At 38.7% G+C, this 25,623-nt stretch overlaps 1 protein-coding gene across 1 annotated transcript; it reads right to left on the reverse strand.

The window, feature by feature from the left end:
- Positions 1–712: 712 nt before the first annotated feature.
- Positions 713–24,321, reverse strand: LOC115794292 (mitogen-activated protein kinase kinase kinase 5). The gene is made up of 28 exons (XM_030749708.1): positions 23,845–24,321; positions 23,620–23,759; positions 22,798–22,985; positions 22,466–22,634; positions 21,969–22,075; positions 21,591–21,761; positions 21,268–21,380; positions 20,123–20,282; positions 19,842–19,992; positions 19,534–19,638; positions 19,253–19,302; positions 16,982–17,077; positions 13,607–13,691; positions 12,189–12,322; positions 11,158–11,285; positions 10,180–10,316; positions 9,977–10,082; positions 9,707–9,864; positions 7,798–7,981; positions 7,528–7,699; positions 7,107–7,272; positions 5,006–5,191; positions 4,793–4,898; positions 4,284–4,530; positions 3,930–4,042; positions 2,563–2,660; positions 2,385–2,461; positions 713–2,212 (listed from the first exon to the last, which is right to left on the reverse strand). Exons 1-28 carry the CDS (start codon positions 24,182–24,184, stop codon positions 2,116–2,118), a joined length of 3,984 nt encoding a protein of 1,327 aa, XP_030605568.1. The 5' UTR covers positions 24,185–24,321; the 3' UTR covers positions 713–2,115.
- Positions 24,322–25,623: the final 1,302 nt, after the last annotated feature.

Raw genomic sequence — 25,623 nt, forward strand, 5'->3', positions numbered from 1 at the left:
AGAGTTGTTTTTCAGAGCTTATGACATTGAACAAATAAAGCATGTCTGTTGACACAGGAAGGGAAATGCCAGTTTTGAATTATAGTGGGAGTTATATATGGGCTACAATGGATTTTAATTACTAAGCTCAGCAGTGTTTAATATTATACCATAGAAAAATGTCATTTTAGATGTTTTGTCCAATTTTATTAGATTAGCAGTTAAAAAAAAAATATGCTAAAGCAATCCAACTTTAAAGCATCTTTCAAACATGAAAGGACTTCAGCGATTAAAAAAAAAAAAAGCACTAATTGAGGCACCCCTCACAGACAGAAATCAGAGATTTGTTTGGTCTTTTTGTTCTTAATGCAGGAATTTAAACCTAATTGTATGCCACTTCAAGTTCTGAAATATTTTTGGAGGTGTCTTTCACAGACTCAAACCTTCAGATCTAGCCACAGATTTTCAGCGATGTTCTAGTCAGAGAACTGCCATACCAACTTGACTCTGCTGATTCTTTGCAGCGCAAGGTTTCTTCTTACTTTGTCTCAAGCACAATTTCAGCAATGAACCCTGCTGGTTGAGATGTTCTGCTTACTTACATTTTGCTTTGCCCTTCGATCTGGCAGAGGTAGCTTTATGTCAAAGTTTTCTTGGTATTCCAGACTGTCTTAAATTTTTATTCCCTTAATTGCAATTTCTTAACACAAGCTTGCAGCACTCAGATATATTTTTATAGCTTGTTTTCAGATTTGCAGTCAGCATCACCACAAGATTTGAAAAGTATTTGAAAAAAATTTATTAGTTCTGAAAATGTCCTTTCAAATGACAGTTCTCTAGCAGCGTTACAAGTGAAAGGTCAGTTATTAGATGATGTTAAAGTTAGGGTCAGAAAATTTAAAAGTTCTCAGACTTTACAAGTCCATCCATCCATCCATCCATCCTCTTCCACTTATCCAATTCAGGGTTTTGGGGAAAATGCCACAATATTTGTGTATTGTATATTAAAGTGCATCACCATCTGGAAAATACCTTTATGTTTTCTGGAGAGACTTCAAAATAACACCAAATACTAGATGTTATTTGGGCACACGTATTTTTGCATACAACTGAAATAGAACTCACAATAGTGCGTACCATGGTTACCAGGAGCCAGGCCAAGAAGTCATATCCTTAATGAAAGAGGATGAAGCTAACATGCATATGACATTTAATAGCCTTTCTGTGACTCTTATCAAAAATAAATAACATCCTCAAAATGTTTGCCTACTCTACTTATTCTCTGATCTTTGTCTTCCTTTTTTGAGTATCATAATTTTACTCAAGCCCAGTTTGATATGTGTAGACCTGCAATTACTCATAAACTGAAGAACTGAGTACTAGACAGCATGACTTACACACACACACACACACACACACACACACACACACACACACACACACACACACACACACACACACACACACACACACACACACACACACACACACAAAGTTCATCTCACTGTTTCTAAGGAGATGTCAACACAGTGAAAACAGATGATGAAATGTGAAATTTAAAGACTATTCACCACTACATCACTTCTTCCATGCTACATCACACCCTCAAAAAACTCTCTCCCTGTTAGAAACAAACGGCTGCATGGAGATCACAAGCCAGCCTGTATGACTACTAAAAGAAACACTTCCTGTTTATTACCTGAATGGGTATAGTACAAATGATATTTGTTTACTTCAGAATGAATAAGAATTCATCTTAAATACAGTAAGTCTCTAATAACTTAAAATCCTGCTTAGCTTTCTGTGAAACACAGCAAAGCAGCGTCAACATTTAACAGCAACTAATATTCCTCTGAGAAACATTTTCTAAAGATACAATTAAAGTTCTACTTGCCAATACCCTGAAAAAAAATTGTAAAGATACAATAAAATGAAATTCTGAAGACAACAGAAGTGGGAAGTAAGTTTCTTTAAAAAAAAAAAAATACATTCACGGTTCACAAAAGTAACCAATATCATTCCTTCTTTATATTAGCAACCTGAAATGTCCATTAAGTTCACCTCTGCCTCTATTCCTCCAGATCACACTCAGGGCCAGCCTGTCTGTGAACCTTTGATGTATAATATTAGCAGCCATTAAAGAAGAGTGTCCTCGCTGTCTTCATTGAGTATTTTGAGCTGGGTTTCCCGGCAAGCTCTGATAGCGGCCCAGATTCGACATACCATGCCACCTCTGAAACAACAACAGCCGAGTCAGTCACGTACAATGTCGCACCACTGAAATGTTTTGATTTAACTTAAAATAATGATGCAGACTTCATGTTTTCGTCTCTACCGCAGAGCAATCCCTTCATATGTTTCTGCATGGACGGAGAGTGAGAAGGTGATGTGTGGAGGCAGCTCACCTTATTCCACAGTACATCAAGTCCTCCCTGGAGGCCATCTGGAGGAGACAGTCCAAGGTGAACTCATGAGAGAGCAACTGGAAAACAGGATCACATAGGTGTAGATTAACAGATGAGTAATACCAAGCAGCCTTATAGGTAAAAAACAAAACAAAGGTTGAGCTTTAGCTGAGTTTACCTTATTGATAGTGTCTTGATCTACGGGGACAGTCTTGAGCCAGCGTACTAAAGCTTTCTTCTCTGGACCGGAGCTTTTATGTGAAGCCAGCTCCCCAGCTATAACGCACACAACTTACAACCATTAGATTTTGTCTGACACTCAAAAACACACGATGTACTTAATGGTGTTAATGTTACACATAACAAAAGTGCCTTCAGCTGCCAGCCTGTCTAATCATTATACAAACTGACAAGTCAAGTTTGAGCACATTAGCAGCTGATCTGGCAGCCAACGCCTCTGACAGCAACCAGTCAGGCAGAAATCTGCCATCGGCCTGAAGCTAAGGCGTGGTAGACTGGCACAAGTGTTAAGAAACAGTAATTAGAATCACTAAGTGCATTGATAACCCAAAGAGGGCTTGGTCCCTTCATATGATACTGGTCATGTTGCAACTTGTGTTGTTATTTGTTGGAGTACAGGCGAGAGAATGCCTTGCTCCTCAAGTTGCAAGGGAGCCTCTTTAGTTGTATTAAACAGTAATATTTATTACTATACAGTATCTAAAACTGCTTTTAAATATAATAAGCAGAAAGAATTAACAAAAACTAAATTCTTGGATTAAGAGGTTTGATTATGATGTGTGACAAAGATCAAACAAAATATACAAATATCTATGAAATCGTCATCACTTAAAGGAATGGTTCAGATTTTTTTTAATCAGTTTAAAAAAAAAAAAAAAAAAAAAAAAAAAAAAAAAATATATATATATATATATATATATATATATATATATATATGATTATTAAGACATACTATCAAAAGAAATACTTCTGGCTAGGTATAGTTAATTATAAATTAATTTGTAAAGATAATATAACAAGGGAATGTGTATTATGTACATTATGTACATATTATGCTCATATGTATATTTCTGACTGTATAATCAGCACAGATATAAAGGATGAGCAAGTTAGGGGTAGTAATTATAAGCAGTTGCTTCCTCCTACTCCTTTCGAACAATAAAAAAAATGTCACTGATTGCAGTTGAACTTGATTTTTATGTATATTAACATGTTATTTACATGTTCAAAATAAAGATGATAGATAGATAGATAGATAGATAGATAGATAGATAGATAGATAGATAGATAGATAGATAGATAGATAGATAGATTGGGTGAGTGTACTTCCAACTGTATTTTTTGTAGCACAAATATATATATTCCAAACCTGTATATAGCCAAAGCTGGCTCCCTTTATTTGCCACAATTCAATATTCAACTCACAAAAAAGACACACAGACACTCACTCACAGGCACAAATAATAGTTACAGTGCTAGTATCTTGTAGTGTGCAACAAGATATGTCATGAAAAACAGCATTACCCTCACTGACTGATTCTTTCCTCAGTTCATCTATTTGCTCTTGTTTCCTCTGGACAGAGTTCCTCAGGAGCTCCTGATACTCTCTCTCCTTCTCGCTCAGCTGACTCAGCAGTCTGAAACACAACACAAACAGCCATCACCACTCAGCAGAAAGTCGTGCAACCCAAAACTAAATGAATCATTGTGTACTCCTCATAGGACTGTCAGTCACGATTATCCGTTTTTACAGGGAATATGTTACATTTGAATTCCAAATGTCAGATGAGACCACTGAGAAAACCTAGAATAAAAGTAAAAAATGTGTTTGTTCATGAGAGTATCTGATAAACATGACAGATAATGGCTGAACGCTACCTCCTGGTCTCTATTCGCAGATCTCTCAGTTTCTTGTTGAGGGGGCAATTGGTGTTAAGGACAAAGTCTGCAGGGGGTTTAGAGCTGGCTGCAGGCAGCATCTCATTTACTGGCGCTGGCTGCCATGTGTGTGCTGGTGCCACCAGCTGGTCAGGAACAAGAGCTGCAGGAGCGTCTGGATCAGGAAACTCCTCCTCAGGAGTGTTTTCCTCGCTCTCGAATGAGGACTGCAGATGGAGTTTGAGTTCTGAAAGGCAAAAATAAGGCGGCACGGAAATTAGTAGTAGAAGAACAGACAGGTAAGAAATATTAATTAATTAATTAAAAAAAAACAGCAAACATGAAATTAACTATATTTAAAATGATACAAAATGGAAACACAGTAAGGAAAACTGTAAAATGAAGAGCTTGAGGATGTTTCTCTGGCAAACACTCTTGTCACCATGTCATGTTGTTTCTTTCTATTCATCACAAAATGTTAAAATTGATGAAACGCATGAATGCTTTACCTGGCAGTAATACAGTAATGGCATCCTGTACTGCCTGCCTCAGCAGATTGTCTAGAGCAAACATCCAATGAGGTTTCACCTGCTGTTGCTTCAACACTTTCTTCACCTATGGTTAGACAGTTTTGTATGAATGTCAAGAATTACATAATAAAGAATCTTGAAGTGAAGCGTAAACACCAGCAAAATCTGGCCTTCGGCTCAGAAGTAACTTACTGCATCCTGGAAGTTAAACAGCACCACCTGCAGGCTGTTCAGAGGTACTGAGGCAACAAGCAGCGTCGCTCGCAGCTCCAGCAAGCCCCTGGTAAGCTGCCTCCTATCTGGGGAGCAGATGTTGTCTCCCAAACAGGTGATGAGTTTGGTGATGTGGTCTGCAGTGAGTGACGATCCCGCACCATACTTTTAAGAGAGAAAGGAAGACTTGGAAATGAGGATACATTATTTCTGTTGTTCTCACTCTCAGTACTTAAAGCTGCCTTCATCTCTCAATAGTGCTCTTCAGCTGGAGATTAACGGTTAATGGACACTTACGATTTTTATGTGTTACTGGTAACAGTGTCACTACTGATGTTCAGTCCTCCTTTGTTAATGTCAAAACTTCTTAGTTTCAGGATTTTATGAAAAAATATACTCTGCTCAAAAAAAAATCTATCCTAAATCCATAAAAAACAGATACAAAAACATTTTTATTCATTCTTGTCCTACACAAATAAAGTCTGTTAAAAATTATGATGCAAAGAACTGAAAAATCTGATTTTTTTTTATAGAACAAGGGTACATAACTGAATATAAGTAGATAAAAATAAAGAGGAGACAAAAGAAATGAAACATAGTGCACTTATCCTCAGGAAATGTGTTATCATACACAGCCACTTTTCAGGGGAAAACCCCCAGTGGAAAAAGTCCCTCAGGTTCTAGATAATAAGTAATTACTTGAAAAAACCTTTGCTTGCTGACGCTGTACATACATTCATATTTCTTTGATTTGTAATGTCACTGGCGCAATATGTGTGACACAATATCGGTAATATCAAACTACAAAGAGACATTCTGGGTTTATTTGGTATGATCTATATACTTACCAGCCAGTTATTAGATATTCCTGCTAAACTGCTCATTAATGCAACTATCTAATCAGCCAATCACATGGCAGCGACTCAGTGAATTAAGGCATACAGACCCTGTCAAGACAACCTGCTGAAGTTCAAACTCAGAATGGAGATGAAAGGTGATTTAAGTGACTTGGAATGCTGCAAAAATGTTGGTGCCAAACGGGCTAGTCTAAATATTTCAGACACTGCTGATCTACTGGGATTTTCCCCCGCAACCATCTCTAGGGCTTACAGAGAATGGGCTGAAAAAGAGAAAATACACTTAATATCAGATATAGAGTGAGCAACAATTCTCTGGGCCTTGTTGAGGTCAGAGGTCAGTTCAAAAGACAACAGTAACAGGTCACTTCTTGTTGCAACCCAGGTATGCAAAAAAGCACCTCTGAATACACAAACCATTGAACCTTGAAGCAAAAGGGCTACAGCAGGGTGCCACAGGAAACACATTGCCTGCGATTTTTGCTGTGACATTTGGGTGAGGATCAGAATTAGAAAATGAAAACACGGATCCATCGTGACCTGCATCAACGGCTCAAGCTGGTGGTGGTCTTGGAACACTTTGGGTCACTAATTGAGTGTAATTTAAATGCCACAGTACACCCGAGTATTGCTGCTGACCGTGTCCATCCCTTTAACCACAGTGCACCCATCTTCCGATGCCTTCTTGCAACAGCATGAAGCACAAAAAGCTCAAATCATCTCTAACAGCTTTCTTAAACATAACAATGAGTTCAGTCCTACTCAAATGGCATCCACAGTCACCAGATCTCAATCCAATAGAGCGCCTTTGGGATGTGGTGAAACAGGAGATTAGCATCGTTGACGTGGAGGCGACAAGTCTTCAGCAACTGTTTGATGCTATCATGTCAACATGGACCAAAATCCTAGAGGAATATTTCCAGCACCTTGCTGAATCTGTGCCACGAAGAATTAAAGCTGTTCTGAAGGCAAAAGGGGGCCCAACCCAGCACTAGCAAGGTGTACCTAATAAAGTGGCTGGTGGGTATGTATTACTAATATTTTAAACTTGTAGATATTGATAAACTTTCAGATACTGTGTCACAAATAGTCATTAATTATTAGTGAACAAATCATCGATCTCAGTTTCAGAACTGAAGGAAAATTCCACATGCAGGATGCAATGCATTTAACGGAATTTAATTCATTGTTTTGATGTCCTGTTGTGACTTTTCTTTACCCACCTGAGGTACAGACTGCTGTATGCTAGAGACAACATGACTTATGTGGTCAGTGAGAACTCGGTGCAGTGTGGCTCTCCTCTCACTGTCCTTTCTCAGCATAAAAAGGCCAGTACTCTCCTCTGTTGAGGATGGACTGCTCATGTCTGATGTGGAGTCATCTGGTATTCTGGAAAAATTGAACACCAACAAACCCAAGCCATGAATATGCTGAAATACCCATTACATGATAAAAATGCAGGTGTGGATATCACTGACTCATTAGATCCATTATTTAATTAGGGCATGTGGCGTGCAGCATTACAATGTTTTTCACTTAGGCAAGTTACCAGACTGACAATTTGAAACCTTAGTATGGTTTACCAGTGAAGAAAGGGCTGGTAGAGTCATGGTTCATGCATGTTTTAGCAAAAATCTTACTTACAGCAGGACGCTGTTGGTGCTTGGTGGGCTCTCTGAGATTTCTTCTGCTGACCTGAGAGAGGACTGGGGCCTCCTCAGGTTCAGAGAACAAGACAGGTCAACTGAGTCAGAGTAAGAATCGGCATCCTCCACAAGGATGGAGATAGGCACAGACATACTGCGCTGATAGTCAGCTGCAGAAAAAAAAAAAAAAGTGTCAATGTGCATCATTGTTCTAGAAAGCAAAAACAGGTACGAAGAGAAATATGTGCATTTTACGTGCATTTCTCACTATTAGAAAGTGATTCCTGAGGAGCTTTAGCCTTTTTCCTGGTAGACTTCAGGAAAGAGTTCTTAAGCAGGTCTGGAGCTGTGGCTCTTTCATCTGGATCTGGCACAAAGCAGCTCATGATAAAGCCTTTGGCCTCATCTGACATGCACTCTGGAACCTTGGGGTGGATCTTAAACATGCCAACCTAGATGGGATTTTCAAAAGGTTCACTGAAACATTTTACTTTGAGATTCTCATGATATGATATGCACGCTGATAGCTCTCTTTGCCTGAGTTCATATAATATTACAGTTAAGTCTCTAAGTATATGGGCAATTACACAATTTTTGCCATTTTACTTCTGGACACCACCGCAGTGGATTTTATTATAAATCAAGATGTGGTTGAAGTGACTTTAACAAAACTATTGCATTAACTGTTTAATTACAGCCATTTTAAGACACAGAAGCTGATTGCAAATGTTGAACTTGCATTTGGTGGCTGTTTACTAAAACTTTCATATGAAATCCAAAGAGATGTCAGTGCAAATGAAGGAGGCCATCATTAGGCTGCCCCCCCCCCCCCCCCCCCCCCCCCAAAAAAACAAAAACAAAACAAACAAAAAAAAAAAACAATCACAGAGATATCAGAAACTTTAGAAGTGGCTAATTCAACAATCAGGGACATTCTTAAAAAGAAGGAATGCACTGGCCTGAAATACCACAGAAGACAATTAAAGTGGATGAGTGCAGGATTAGGTTAAGAATTCCAATGAAGTGAAAAAAAAAAAAAAAAACTCTAAAGGAAGTAAGCGTATCATTGTCAAAGTCTACAATCAAGAGTCACCTTCATGAAAGTAAATACAGAGGTTTATGACAAGGTGCAAACCACAGGTTACACTCAGGAACAGAAAGGACAGATTAGACTTCACCAGAAAACATCTTAAAGAGCCTGCAGAGTTTAAAAAAAAAAAAAACCCAAATCAAACAAAACAACCTGAACAGATGAAACCAAGATGAACTTGTACCTAAATGATAAGAAGAGAGAACAGAAGTATTGAGAAAGAGAAAAACAGCTCATGATCTGAAAGATAGCAAACAAACCACACCAAACATGGTGGAGGCAATGTTATGGCATTGGCATGTATGGCTGCAAGTGGAACCGAGTCACTAGTGTTTACTGATGAACTCTGAGGTCTGCAGGGCTATACGCTACACTGACCCAAAGAATTTCTCAAGGTAAAGAAATGAGATACTCTTTAACGGCCCCGTTAGTCACCTGATCTTAACCCAACAGAGTATACTTTTCAGTTATTAAATTCAAAACTGAATGCAGAGAGACCCACAAACAAGCAGCAGCTAAAGGTGGTAGCAGTAAAGGCCTAGCAGAGCACCTCGAGGGAGGAGAAACAGCATTTAGTGATGTGCATGAGGTGCAGATTTCAGGCAGTCTTTGAGTGCAAAGGGTTTTTATCCAAGTATTAAAAACAATACTTACATTCAAATTATGCTATTGTTCACTACTGCAGTGGTGTACAGAGGCTGTATTGTTGTCCAAATACTTATGGACATACAGTACATTAACTGTATTTAGAATTTACAACTTTCTAACAATAAAATTATTTTTATTAAAGCTTTAATATCCAACGTAGTAATTAATGAAACCAAATAAAGCAATAACATTTTAAAAATGTCACCTACTGAGAATCATGAATATTTGTACCAAATTTAATGGGATAAATATGCAGATCCATCCAGTTTGTCCACGTTGTCAAGACAGTCCACTCAGAGCCACGATTTGAGTGAAATGAACTTATTTTCATATTACAGCTCCACTAATGTCTGCTGCAAACTGCTAAATTTCCTTATACGTAAATTCTACTGTGAGCATGTTTTAACATCCATGCAAAACACGACTTTTATTTCTTTACCTTGAACATGGCTGCCTGGGGACTTCCCAGCTCGTGAAAGGGTGTTTTGCCTGTTGCCATTTCTATGATAGTGCACCCCAGGGACCAGATATCTGCCGGCTTCCCATAACCCCGAGGCCCTTGGTCTATAATCTCAGGGGCCATGTACTGAAGAGTTCCTATTGAAAATTCATCATAAAGGTGAAAATCCAACTGTTGTGCTTCGTTCATATGTAAAAATCAAATATCTTCTTATAATGTATTCATTAAAAGTCATAAATTTCAGCTTACCAGTAAATGTCTCAGTACAGGGGTTAATCCCTGCTAAGCGTTTAGAGGTTCCAAAATCCGAGATCTTCAAAATTCCACTATAGGTGTTGATCAATACATTGTCACCCTGCACCAGAGACAAAACCAGTGCTACATACCACAGAGCTAAACTGGAAGATGCAGTAGAACATAAAATTCTAAGAGTTCAAAGGTGATCTGCTTACCTTAATGTCCCTGTGGACTATCTGATGCTCATGAAGGTACTTCAGTCCCTCAAGTATCTGTTTGGTGTAGAAAATGATGGTGGGCTCATTGTCTTTCAGAGGACCCCATTTGGAGCGCAAAAGAGAAGACAAACTACCTGCAAGAAAAAATGTGAAATTTCACAAGCTGATTAATTTAAAAAATCATTGTAATAATGATATCACATACTCATAAAGGCAGATGTGATTGACTTTGACTTAAAGTGACAGAAACCAAAAATAGACACAACATAAACAATTTTCTGTTTTTGCTGTAAAAGTGGGGTTTTTTTTTATACATTTGGTAAAATCAAACAAAGCAATGAATTATAACTGTCCACATTTCTAATGAGACCTTCAAGATGTTTTTCTAACAATCACGTCATTGTCTGAAAAGATTTTTCTCCACTGAACAGGATGTGTGCAGATCCACCCACTTCTTTAAAACTGGCTTCCACTAGATCTTACACAATGCATTTACAGAGCTGGTCACATGACTTCCCTGAAGCTCAATGACCCCATTACAAACAGCACACAGAAAGCAAGGAAACACTGACTTATTGGCAGCATTAAGACTTGTGTTTGTTTTACCCAGGAACCAACGCTCGACTTCTTACCAAGTCTCCGAAGTCCAAAACCACATCACTCCACCCAGTGACGTCGTTTTGCTATGTCAGCAGATAATTATTTGCTTGCAGATTACATGGCAGCGGACTGATTCATTAGGCATTTTACATTTGTGATGATAGGTGAGCTCTTTGTATCATATAGAAGTAAACAATGCATCAGTTACTCCATAAACAGATGCGATTACACAAAAATGAAATTACACTCAAAGACATAAAAGAAAAACAAAGCAATTTTTTTTGAAGCTTTGATATATGTTATAGTTAAAGATTTAGTGATGAAATTTCCCCTTTATTGCTTAAAGCAGTGGAAGATTAAGTGTCAGCTTTTTACCCCCTGGTACTTCCTCCATGAAGATCTTGATGAAACCATCCTGACTGACAGAGCCGAGGTACTGGACAATATTTCTGTGTTTAAGCCTCTTGTGCAGAGCAATCTCCTCGTGGAGGGGCTGAGAGTACCTAAGTAACACAAAGAAATAAAGGTACCACTGTGAGATTATCTAGATTTTATTCCATTTGATTCCTAAAGTCCAACCATATGTTTTGGTGAAAAATAATTTGTTTTTGTCAAATATTCAAACACTTTTTAAAATTTTGTCAATTGGAATGTTTAATTATTTTTGTTCCTGATTGCCAAAACACTGAAGAACATATTTAAAAAAAAAAAAAAACACACATATTTTGATACCATAGGGTTATGAGCAGACACTGTGGTGGGAAAACATAAACAAACAAAACTGAGACACATAAAATATATGAGAACTACATTTTTTTGACGGCGTATCAGGAATAAAATTTGAGTCTTGAGCCATTATGCAAAAGCATTATATATGCAGTGACATAATGAAGGTTTTTTAACAGTGTATTTTTTTATGTGGTTATCACTAACCACACACTACCGTTATATTACTCTAGCTGAGCGCTCACTGCTGATTAGAGTCCAGCTGAAAATGATAACATCAGAAGAGTGATGTAAGATAAAGACTATGCTGTGTCTACGGCAGAAGTCTGGCAGCTATTTATAAAGTAAATTTATTACCTACTATTATTATTATCTATGACTATTTATAAAATCAACTTACTTTCACTGAATCGTTAATTTTCATACCACAACAGAGCACAGAGCCAAGCATTTGTGCAGATTACGCCATAATAAACAAACAATGGCAAGTCTAAACATTAATTTATTTCCCCTAAGATCCCTAAAAAACACTGGGATTTCTGGCCTGGCTAGTCTTGATCTCTGCTAAATCCCTTTCCATTCAGGGTATGGGAAGAAAAGAAAATGAATCTAAGGAATGATCCAGCTTAATCCAGCCCCAGTGAAAGATGACAGCAAATAAGAAAATGTGATTCTCTTACGTGCTGTCCTTCTCAGGGATCTCTTTGATGGCGATGCGTACTTGGTTGCTCAGGTCCCTTCCAGCGTACACCACGCCATAAGTCCCTTTACCAAGTACTACCTTGTCACCATTCTCATTTGTCTCATAGATGTACTGTAGAATGAGAATCAGTATGAAAAAATATGTAGTGAATGGAAACAGGAGTTTCTACAGGATTTTAAGGAATTTCAAAGCAGGCAGGAAAGGCAAATGTTTGCAAATTCATTCAGAGATTTCTGACATGAAAACACGAGTTTTATATTCATCTTTTTACATAAACAAATATAATACAAATAAGGTGGAACTGTGACATTATGGTAAATGGACTAGTTCTTATATAGCGCTTTTCTACTCTGTCTGAGCACTCAAAACGCTTATACAGTGCTTATTTACCCCATTCACACCCATTCATACAAGCGCTTCCATGATTAACTAAGCTAAGCGCTTACACACACATTAAAACTCCAATGCCTGTGTGGGAGAGCAACTTGGGGTTCAGTATCTTGCCCAAGGATGCTTTGGCATGCAGCCTGGAGCAGCCAGGAATCGAACCGCCGACCAGTAGGTGACCTGCTCTACCTCCTGAGCTACAGCCACCCTGAGCATTATGTTATGGGAAAGTTTAGTTGCATCTGCTAAAGGCAGAGGTGCAGTAGTGCTGATCACAAATGCTGCTGAAGTTCAAACCAAGCATCAGAATGGGAAGGAAAAGTCATTTAAGTCATTTTGAACATAGCATGTTTGTTGGTGCCAGACAGCCTGGTCTGAGTACTTCATAAACTGCTGAGATTTGAAAGAGAAAATATCCAGTGAGTGGCTGTTCTCTGGGCAAATAATGTCTTGCTGATCCTAGAGGTCAGAGGAGAATGGCAAAACTTGCATTAGAACAGAGAAGAAAAGTGATTTAAGCAACTTTGAAGATGGCATGATTCATGCTCAGAAGAGTCAGACAAGCTGGTATGAGTATTTCATAAACTGCCGATCTACTGGGATTTTCCCAAACAACCATCTCTGGGGTTTACGAAGAACGGCCATGAAAAATTAGGGCAGTTCTGAAGGCAAACATTCATCCAACTAAGTACTAGAAAGCTGAATAAAGTGGGCAGTGAGAGTAAATGTTTGGCTTGTTGACTAGACTTGTACAAGACACCTACATTTAGAAACCACAACGTAATTAACATTATCCAGCGATTGATTTTATATAAAACTTAAGGTGAAAAGTGTTAAACTGAGAGTGGAATATATGCACTCCTGTAAAACCAGGCCTGCCAGAATTTTTCAGTGCTAAAAAAAAAAGGGATTTTCCAATCAGCTGCAAATGTTTTTCTACTTGTTGAGCAACACAGACCTAAAATGGAGCACACACTGCATTCCAGTATTAAAGGATCTGTCACTGACCTCTAGGATTCCCCCAGGTGTACGTTCTATGTCTTGAACATGGGCGTCGGCCTGCTGAAGAAGGGAGTTTACCAGCTCACAGAAACTAGTGAGAGAAGACACACACGTGAAAATATCTCCTAGTGGATCATGATGTTAAATATAATTTCAGTGACTATCAGCTCAAGTGAATAGTTCCCCAAGCGCAGATGTCCCTGTAGATTTCTGCTGAGGAATGTACTTATAAACAGATTCAGAGTTCAGTTAACTGTGTGACCCTACTGGAGTTTTTGGCTATTAGCCACAGTGGTGCACACACACCAAGATACACAACTGCATGTAGCTATAGCAGAATTAATACACTGCTAATAAGTTTCATTTCCATCAAACGATGTGGCATCCTTTCATTCCTAACACATTATCCAGTCCATATCAGTATAGATATCCAGCATGATTTATCTTTTCCCAGTGAGATCTAATGTGTTTTTAAAGTGTTTTTTGAGCAGTGTATTTATTTGCTATGGCTGATATAATATGTGAATGAGAAGCCTGATATTAGTACACGCCTAGTTCCAATATTGGTCTTTGGTAATAAAAAAAAACAATGAGGAATGACACAAAGGTTGATGTGAGCTTCACATTAGAAGATCAGGGAATTTTGCTTACAAGGAGTCCTGTTCAAAAGACTTGGGTAACAAGTGGAAACAAGCCACTCACTCAACACATTTGTCCTCAAGGAAGGAAGGAAGGAAGGAAGGAAGGAAGGAAGGAAGGAAGGAAGGATGGATGGATGGATGGATGGATGGATGGATGGATGGATGGATGGATGGATGGATAGATAGATAGATAGATAGATAGATAGATAGATAGATAGATAGATAGATAGATAGATAGATAGATAGATAGATAGATAGACTCGTAGTCCACATCACATAAAAAAAAATACATAAAAAGACTAAGAAAATCTTTTAGGAGGCAGTCATACCAATGTTTCCAATATACAGATATATATCTTACTGCACTATATTTAATGTTAGTCAACAGTATGATAATTCTATTATTGAACTCATTTAGTTGGCAAATAAATTTATACATAAGATTCCTTAAAACAGCCATCAAAGAGCTGACATTAGCAGACACAAACAGTTCACTGGCACTGGCTTCTTTAATAAAAGTCTTAATGCATTATTATAAGCCACCTTTAATCTCTGAAGGCTGGCTTTCTTATAACTGCACCATAAGTGTGCCGTTTACAGTGAGGCGCAATATGATCTAAACAAGTTCAGTTTAACTTCATCAGAGCTTCATTTGAGACGCTCAGTAAAATCCCAGACAACTTAAAATTAGGGAAAACCCTATATTTGTCTTCTTTAGTGCGACATATCAGGATTACACTTTTTGATGGACTGAATTTAACATCATGTAGTTCACCGTATACCGAACACACATTAAGCAGCTTCTGAAGATCAGCTGAACTTGGACTAAAAACCACTAAGTTGTCAGCATACATCAAGTGGTTTACAACTGTATCTCCAACTATACAGCCAGTTCTACACATAATTAGTACTCATGTGAAACAAAGAATGTTGTATACATAGCTACATAGCTTACACTGGTTTAAATGAAGACCACCCCAGAGAAAACCTTAAATGAATCAGCATTTTTTTCCACCAGTGTTTCCCGTTTTTTCTCTTGTTAGTAATGACTTAGTAGTCCTACTTACAATAGTTTATTTCACTTTTACTTGATTTGTTTGGGGGGAAAAAAGAACTTCAAATAAAACATTCCTGAAAAGCAGGATGCCATGTTTGGCAGTACTTTGACAAGAAAAAACAAATAAACTGAGTTTACTCACATTATATACACTTGTGGTCAGAAGTTTACATAAATTCATCATAGGCATGAATGTCCCAGTAATTTTGGGCTTTTAATGATTTCTTCGAACTTTTCTTTTTCCAGGATGGAATGATTGTACAGTATACATCTTTAATGGCTTTAAAAAACAAGAATTGGGTGCACAAGTTTGAATTTATTTTGGATTTTCTCTAATCAAGCCAATTAAAGCCAAAATTATACGTACATGCACCCCCCCTAATATTTGGTTAAATGTCCCTTAGCAAGTTGCACCTCAACCAGACACTGTTGGTAGTCATCAAAGTGTTTCTGGCATAATTCTGGCTGTTTATTTGACCACACTTCTTGGCAGAATTGGTAGAGTTCTTTTAAATTAGTTGGTTTCCTGAACTTGGTTTTTAAGTGTAGTCCACAAGTTTTCAATAGGGTTGAGGTCGGGGCTTTGGGAAGGCTGTTCCAAAAGCTTAATGCTAGTCTGCTATATCATTCCAAAACCAGCTTTGGTGTGTGTTTGGGATCATTGTCCCGTTGGAACACCTAGGTAAGGTTCAGCTGTCTAGCTGTTGATTTGAGTATCCGCTTTGTGCAATGTACCAGTATCACTGGCTGCAAAACAGCCCCAGAGCATCATGCTAGCCCCACTATGCTGATAGTTGGTACAGTGTTCTTAGGTTTGAAAGACTCACCTTTACTCGTCTAAACATACCTCTTTGACACTATGGCCAAACAGTTCAACCTCTGTCTCGTCTAACCATAAAACTTTTCTCCAGAAGGCATTTGGCTCATCCATGTGGGCGGCTGAAATTTCAGATGAGCTTGAAGTTGTCGATTTTAGAGCAGGAGCTTCTTTCTTGGTCGACACCCTCTCAGTTCTGATGTAAAACTGGTTTGACCATGGACTGGTGGAACTGGTGTTCCAGCAGGTTCTGCTTCATGGCAGGCTTGAGCCTTGGTGGTTCCTGGGTTGTTCCTAAACATCCTAACCAATTTCCTGCACCATTTATTAAAGGATTTACGTGAGTGTATGCATATATTTGAGCCTGCATGTACACCTTCAAGCCTGTGTGAATTAGAGAAAATCCTAAATAAATTGAAACTTGTACACCCAGCTCTTGTTTTTTTTTTTTTTAAGTCTTTAAATGTGTATGCTGTACAGTCATTCCACCCTGGAAAAGAACAGTTCAGAGAAATCATTAAAAGCCCCAAACGACATGACATTTGTGCCTATGAGGAATTTATGAAAACTTCTGACCACAACTGTACAAAGATGGCAGCAACTGCAAACCGAATCTTGTAACAATGGTAGATGATTCTTCAGATGGGATGGAAATTTTTTTTCTAAATTACATCAAGAGGTTTCTGAAGAGTGAGGGCAGTAAAGGAAATATGACTCATACCAAGTAATAAGTCATGTAAGCTGCTTTGCCAATTTGCCTGTCAATTATCTCTCTGCACCGTGCTCACAGATTGCTTGACTTTATCTAGAAATCAGTTGGTCTGTGAGGAAGTCATTCACATACAAATGTAACATTAATCACTCACCCTTTACAATGAATCTCAGAGGGGAAGCAGAGCTGGAAATCATCTGAGTTGTAGTGGACATACAGGAAGCAGCTACGCTCATCAATCTTTGAAGCACTTCACAGAGAAAGAAGCAAATACAGGTTTTAATCATTCAAACAGGCAAATCTTCATTTTTTTTATTTAAATAATATGTATGCAAGTGGAATTCTGCTGAACATAAATCTGACACAGATCAGAATTCTGTGTCTGTGTCATTCTGTGTCTGCCAAACCCTTACTGAAGCAATAATTGTTGAGGATTATTTTTTTAACACCCAAGGACTCAACGTTTTCTCTCTCATGCTTTATGTTGTGTTTGACCTCTTGACCCTTCACATAGTATAGGTGCAGACATGCGGGACCTCCCTAACAGAGGGGGTCCTGGTTTCTGTCTTGGTACCTCCGTCTCCAACACCAATGAGACCTGTTTGCCCAAACTGCTATATATATCTTTCTGAACTGTGTGTGACCTGTATAGGATGACTGGAAAGGGCTGAACAATGTAATGTGATACTCTAAGATTTTGTACAAGTAATATCTGTGTCCATTGTTTCTTTAAATTCCTCATTCCATTGCCACGTGCTCTGTATTGACCGAATTCCTTCTTGCAAGAATACATTTTCTAAAGGCAACTCTGGCAGTAGACTCTTTTTTTTTTTTTATTCAAATTTCCACAACAAATTGGTGGCAGTGGTCAGATCCATCAGCTAATCAGGACGATGACCATCCCAGAGTCTGACTCTGGGCTCCAACCTCGCTAAAAGATTTTGGGAGAAGGGAGGACTGACCTGTGCCTTCCTGTTTGGATCCTGTGAATCCCAAGTGCATTTTATTTGGTGAGAAATTTTTTTGATTAGTTTTTTACTGCAAACAAAAAGGACACTAGGTTCATGACTGCCCCCTGATGAGGGGCTGACATGGAGGTGCCAGTGGCCCAACTGACATGTTAAATTCTGTCTCACTGCCACTCACGGAGAGCTGACAGGTTCCAGAGGAGGAAGCAGCAGCTGAATAGAGCAAAGGTCCTGCACCCACACACACACACACACACACACACACAGACACACACACAGACATGCTCTTGCAACGAAGAACTGCTTGCTACTAACCTTGATACACCTACACTGATACAGATAGTAATTAGAGCAGAAGAATGATCCTTTGACTGGTACTTGACTGGTGCCAGTCACTGCAGTTAAATCCCAGAACTGCACACCAACTTTTTACCCTCCTGAACAACAACACCTCAGGTCTTGACATGTCCACAATAATGGCCTTTTGCTACACAGTGTGCTGAGTGTATGCTGACGGTGCTTACACACTGACATATCACACATACACATTCCTGAGGATACACTTACATGAGCCACATCCACCTAGTAGTGGTGTGACCGATGCTGGATCACCGAGGGAATGCTGACGTCGTCCTCAACAACACGCTTACTTAACATCGGATCACTGTGTTTTACGTTGATGTGTTTTGTTACTGTTGTCATTTTTAGGGCTGGTAGAAGTCTGACTCGTTGTTTTGACATCATTATTGGGGACTGCGTTGCTCAGATGTGGCTAAAGGATAATGCCTGGTTTTAACTATACAACTTGCTTGTCAATCATTTCTCTTGCACTGTCTTTCACATTTTCCGGTCAGGTTTTGTACAGGTCTTGATGAGGATAATCCACTCACTGACTGTGTGGAGTGATGTCACTTCCAACTTGACTCATAGCATGTTGAAATTGCGCTCATGAAGGGGTCCGTCATGCCTAAAGTAGCGCAGCTACTGATCTGATAGAGTAGTTCTGTGTAAGAATCCTTTGTCTGTAATGTCAGATTCTTCCTGTTAAATGTACTGGTCTGTGTATTCATGCTACTTTAGTCTCAGAGGTGAATGTAGCCTTGCCACAGGCTCCTATGAGGGCTCGGGTTAAGAAGTTCCTGTATCATGTTTATATAGGTAGTATTGGGGTTCCCAGGGAGGCATGCTGGATAACTTTAAAGCTCTCAATCAGCGTGAGCTATAGGTAAATGGGGGTGGGGGTGTTAATTAATTAATTAATTCAGTATTTTCATTCATCCCCTATGATACCACAACCTGATACCACAAATTGATAAAACTATTTGTTTTTAAGCCACCCAGCAGCTGACTGTTTTGAATATTTGTCGGTAGACACGACAAGACTTAAGTACACAGTAACACTGATCTGCAGACACAGGCATCAACCAAAAAAGCTCACATGCTCTGCTCCATTTTACCTCACTCCCCGAATTGCAGATGCAGGGAAAGTCCACTGGTTTAAGCCCTTCTGCAGAATTAAATTCAAATTTAGACACAGGTTAAAGTGTGTTTACAGCTAATACAGAGTGTGTTACACATGGTAAACCAACTTAACCTGCATAAGAATTTTTTTAGAATTTTCATGTTTTAAATGCACAGTGACTCTAAAATAACACACTATTTATGGCTAATGCATAGAGTCAAATGTATTCCGATCAGGGAGTGGCTCAGGAAGTGGGGGGACAGATAGTTTGCATACCTTTAAGGGCGTGACGTGTTTCAGCTGGACAGTACGGCTTTCGTCCTCCTCACTCACAGAAACAATAGCTGGTTGGAAGACTTTGCTGGGTTCCAGAATGAGCGCCTAAAAAAAACCCACCAATTCCAGTAATATTTTTTAAACATCTACATGGGTTTTTAATTAATTTGTAATAAGTTTGTTGCTGCTTAGTTGTGTGTTAACTTTAAGATCCAAATAAGCAGAGCTGGATTCTGTTTAATAGATACTTCATGAGAAGAGGAGTCTCCTGTTTATTGTTTGCTGTAATGTAAGGTGTTTGGTCTTACTGGACAACAGTTTGTTGAGACTGTGGGTTTACAGGTCTGTAAAAGCAGCTCCATCCAGAAGTTCACTGTATCTTGTTTTGGAGCTCGAACTTCAGGCAGCTTGGCAAACTGCCGGTACAGGATGTATGTCTCCATAATAGATGCCACATACCTAACAGAAATACATAAATATGTCTGTATTGCATCAAAATACTTTCTAATTGCAATTTTAGCCTAGTAACTGATTAAACACCTTGATCTACTTGATTGCTACTCATCAACAATTGATGCTTAGGTCTCACCAAATAGGGGCCTTGAGTTTGTAGAGCTTCTCAGAGGCCTCGATGACTTTCCTGTGTTCACCAGCAAGAATGTTTGCTCCAAGGTAGAAACCTACATCCCAATAGTCCTTCATCTTCTCCAAACTACCCTTTCTACCCAACAGGGTGCTTAAAGTCACACCTAGACATTGACATCATAAAACAGGGGGAAAAAAAGAGGTTACTAACAAAGTCATCAATAGAGGATAGTCACAAGCCCATTCAGAGAACAGAAAAAAAAAATGAATAATGTAACACAATGTGCTTTTTGATACTGTGCACTGTCAACACAAGATCAGCCAACACAGAGTATGTTCATCTAATTGATAAATCCATTCTGAGGAAGAGTTTAACTGCCAAGAACATGATATGATGTGCAGCGTGTAACAAAACACACTTTCGTATAGAAGGGTAACAAATTAAGAAAAAAAAACTTTACCCCTACAGTAATGGGATCTGGTGTCTCTGTAATGCTGTATGGGGCATTTTACTGGTTTGGGTCTATTTGTCCCGTTAGCGGGAAGAATAAAAGCAAATATTTCTTTTAGGATGACAAGCTCTCCATTCATAAGGCACAGTGTTCACTGAGTGAACACTGTGAGCCCAATTGAACATTTATGGGATGATTCTGGACCAACATGTTGGATAGCTCCCTACACCACCATCATGAAAACACCAAATGAAAAAATATCTTTGGAGAACAATGGTGTTCCATTGCTCCTGTAGCATTTCAGAGACTTACAGTATCAGTGTGAAGTGCACTGAAGCTGTTTTGGTAATATGTGGTCTAATGCCTTATGTTTTTTCTTTTAATTTGTCACTCATATGGACATGGTATACTTTTCAAAGTTTGTATAACATGAAATAAGCGTCAATGTGCTCTAAACCAGTGAATAAATGTTTAGTGTTAGTCTCATTTCGACTGGGCTTATGATAAATTGTAATAATATATTTTTGGGGCATTGGAAGTCATCTTAAAGGCATTTGAAACATCAAAAAAAAAAAAAAATCAAAACTGTGGGATAAAGGATAAATTGAAATGCATAGGTACTACAACATTTATGACACAATAAATCCAGACATTAAATTTTAGCAGTTTTTCACTCTGGTGGAGGAGTAAAAAGTACCTAGTTTGCGCAGCTCTATAGAAGTCTCAAATTCATGGCCAGCTGCTATCAGGAGGACCACGTTGTTGATGCCTGAGTGAAGAGTAGGCTCCGTCTCAAAGGCTTTACCATACCTGGCAGGTTGTACAAAAAACAAAACAAAAACAAAAACTCAGATACAGAGTATACAGGTGGCTTGATAAAAATACAAAAAAGCATACACTGCAAAAACGTTAGCAGCTACAATCACACAAACAGTCTGAAGAACATAAGACACATAAATATCACCTTTCTCAAATGAGGAAAACTTTGTATGGCTACACACTTATTCACACTGGTCGTACCAATAGCAGGCCTGGTCTCTGCTGAGCTCATCAGTGAACGCTGAGCTCATGAACATGTCCTTGTAGATGCGTCCACACAGGCAGTAGACGTCTGAGGCCACTTTGTTCCCTGACCCCACAATTGGCAGAATTTCTTCCAAAGCCTTTGCACGATCTCCAGGGTGATTCCTCCTAGTGTGGGAAAATGTCATAGCCAAACCACTGTGATGACAAACACACTTTGCATCTTGTATAAATACAAAGCAAATAAAAGCTACAGGTTGAGAATATTGCAAAAGCACTGAGCTTGAAACAGAGAGAAGGAGATTGCATGTTTTTAAATGATGTTAAAAGAACTATATCGACTAACTCAAGGTACAACTGCAGTCATGTTAGTACCTGTTTAGAGCAAATATATAGTGAAACTTAATATTCTGATGTTTCGCCACCTGGCACATGGGCAGGTTGTTCAGAGTTTCCACCAGTCTTATCATGGCATCATAGTCCTGAGAAAAAGGGGTACAGAGTTAAATATAATCATTACACATCTGACAACCATTAATACTTTATATCAGAGTATATAATATACTGTATATTATTAATACTAATCATTTTAACCTCCCCATAGCTATGTTTGTTAATGTGATCTGATCTTGCTCCCAAATATGGCTATTTAAAAGCAAAACAGTACCAATTTCAGAATGAAACATGGCTAACTATGAATATGTAATCACAATTAATATGATTACATATTAATGCAAAAACCTTTTTGGTTTCAGCAAAAGTGAAGATTTGCTGTTTTTCTTATCTTCTAATATTATTTAATTAAATTATTTACAAAATAATGTGTTAATAAACAATAACTGGTTTAGATACACAGATGTATAAATGCATACCTGAATGTCCCTGTAGGACAACAAAAGGTTCATGACTATATCAGGAGAGAGCAGATCTACACTATCCAAGCGTTGCTGAATGCGGTTTAACTCCTCACTCAAGGCTTTGCCGCTGAACCGCTCCCGTGCCATACGAATCTCATGCCTGATTGACTCCCGGAAGTACTCACTGCCAGCAGAAAGTCCAGAGGAGGCATTATATTCCAAAATTTCAAAACCTTTTGTAAACATGCCAGGTGAAACTGCAAATATGGGAAGCTTAAGAGCATGCACATAATGTATAATCTTAATTAATAATGTTTAACAAAGCCCTGCAGCAGTTTAAGTCTGACCTGGACTGAATGTGCACATTGTTCAGCAAATGCACCAGCCTCTCAACCAGCGGGGTCAGCAGGGGCTCCAGCTGGAAACTGGGCTGCATGAATTCTTTGATGCAAGTCATCATTGTTGCATCACAGGCAAACACTTTGCCCTGAGGTGACACTACATATGGGATGAAGGTGTAAGTTCCACACTCCTCCTGCAAGGAAGGCAATACATGCATCAAATATCACACTGGGGCAGCTTCACCACAATGGACCCACAGCATCATTTTTCAGTTGGCCAAGCATTTTCATTTTAGGTGTTAAACTGTTGTACAAATAATTTCAAGTACAGTTAGATCTTAGTTATAAATAAACAAATTATTTTAACATAATAATGTGCACAATTATTCAGTAATTAAAGTATTCATTAGTGGCAGCCATAGCTGGGCTTCACAGTTGTTACTGCTTACTATCCGGCTCCACTCACACTAAGTAAAAAAAGATTAATATATCTTTTTTTTCTTTAAGTAGCAGTAAAACTCTGCAGTAAAACCTAACTGTGTTTTAGTGTGAGATATGGACCATCTTTAAATTATATGCTGAATCAACTATATTTTAGCCCTTCGGGAAAAAAAAAAAAAAACCCACCCCAACAGAAGTTCTAATAATACAAGATTACACGCTCTACTTGAGTGGTACATGCCGTGAACTATACGTCACACGTTGGGAGCCCCCCCCTTGGGAACTTGAGCCTCAAGGTGTTGCCCACTTTGTATCTATCCGTCAGTGGCTACAGCGCTGGTTTAACTCTGAGCTCAATTTATAACGACAGACACGGACATGCGTTACCTTGTGAGCCTGTAGATCGCTATCTTGCTTGTAACAATAGAGAATGATGTTATTAGTCATGCTGAAACTTTCTCGCACTCCAAGATGGTAAAAAAGGGATGGCTGACAGAAAGTGTCACTCATTTCCACCACTGCAACATCTGTGGGAGGAATTTTAACAGGTGAACTTGCGTAATTTGGTATTATACTGAACTAATGTGTCATCCAAACTATGCCGTCACTTACCTGCATTGTAGAAACTATCCAGGATGTCTGTGGTGCCTTGGGATATTCTCTCAAATGAAATAGTTTTCAAAACAGCGTGGACGTCAGCGCAGGCTTCCTTCAGGCATTTTAATGATAAGTTTTCTTCAGTCTGCGGCACTGGTGCGTCCTCGCTGACAATGTATGCCACGGACACTGCTCTGGTCCGACTCCGCGGAGAAACGATCTGTTTAACCGAACCGTTGCTGACGCTCAGCTCTAAGGCCAAAGAGTCCTGCCACAAACTTCCAGCGGACACCCTGACCGGATCCTTCCTCTTTGACTCTCGCAGGCTCATTCGCCTGCGCTCTGTCGTGTACATTATTTACCTCGGGCCGATTCCGCAGCTAAAACTCAATGCATGACCATAGTCAGGACCGCTTATGTTAGAAACACATCAGGTATATGACCGCCTCCGATCTTACCACATATCTAGTAACATTCCAAATACTCGTCTCCATTTGACCCGCCCTCGTCTCGTCCCAGCTCCGCCCGCTGGCGTTATGAGGCTATTCACTGTATTCTTCCTTTCCTCTGCTCTCTCGTGGCTTCTGCACTAACATTATCTAAGACCCACCAGTTCATTCTTGTCCTCTGTGAGGGACATGAGTCTGAGCATTTCAGGTCAAGCTAAATTTGAATTCTACTGCAGAGTGAAGAGGATAGCCCGGGCTTTGTAGTGATACCCACATTTGTGGGGGTTTGACTTTTTGATTTGTGATTCTTGAAATATGGGACAAAACAGTTTTTGTTCATTTATGCACACTTTATACTTTTTAATAAAATAAACGTATTTCACTTTAGAACTTGATTTTTGGCAACTCTGTCAGACACTCTAAAAAGTATACAGCTTTAATTATTTTCAGTTCAGCAAGAAGCTAAAGTTCTGAAGTATGTTAGAATAGTGTTTAGATACTGTGATATTTAATAAGATACAAAATAGAAACATGTTTTGATCTCACACTATTCGTAAAACCCTAAACCTCTAAATGTCTGGATTTTAATATTATAGAAACAGTTTACTTGGACAAATAAGGCATAAGATGATGTAGATCAGATGGTCTTTTATTACATAAACAACATAAACTATCTATAATCTTAAAGGTACCAGTGTATAGTTTTTGGTAACTTAATGAATAATGAACCTGGCAGAAGCTGAATATAACATTCATAAGCATGTTTGTGTATAATTCCATGAAAATAAGAAATGTTGCATTTTCCTGGTATTAGAAGACGTCCTTTAAACCTGTGTAGATGTGTGTCACTCCATAGAGGCCACCATCACTCAATCTAATAGTTTCACCACTAAATGTTGTCAAAATCTACATACTGGCCCTTTAATTAGGGCACGAGCACAGCCAGTGCAAAGGCCCTATTGTAATTGCTTTGGACATTTAGGCAAATTAATTGCTTTTTTGAGGGCCTAAACATGCTCAAAAACTCATGGAAATTTGCACACATGTCAGGTCTGGTGAAAATGTAAGTATTTTAATGGTTTCAGGCATGGCCCTTTCAAAATGGCTCTACAGCGCCACCTTTAGTTCTATTCCCACTGCTGTGTTTCACGTACATGTATGAAATTTGGTACACATATGTAACATGTCCAGACAAACCAAATGGGTCCAATGCTCTAAACCCAACAGCAAGTCTGCTATTTTGAATTAAATGGATGATTTTAGCGATTTCCTGCCCTCATACTTTCTCTAATAACTGTTATCAACTTCATATTTGTTTTGTATAAACTACACACCAGGAAATTTT

The sequence above is a fragment of the Archocentrus centrarchus genome, chromosome 16, assembly GCF_007364275.1.
Source record: "Archocentrus centrarchus isolate MPI-CPG fArcCen1 chromosome 16, fArcCen1, whole genome shotgun sequence".
In the NCBI taxonomy this organism is placed as follows: Eukaryota; Metazoa; Chordata; class Actinopteri; order Cichliformes; family Cichlidae; genus Archocentrus; species Archocentrus centrarchus.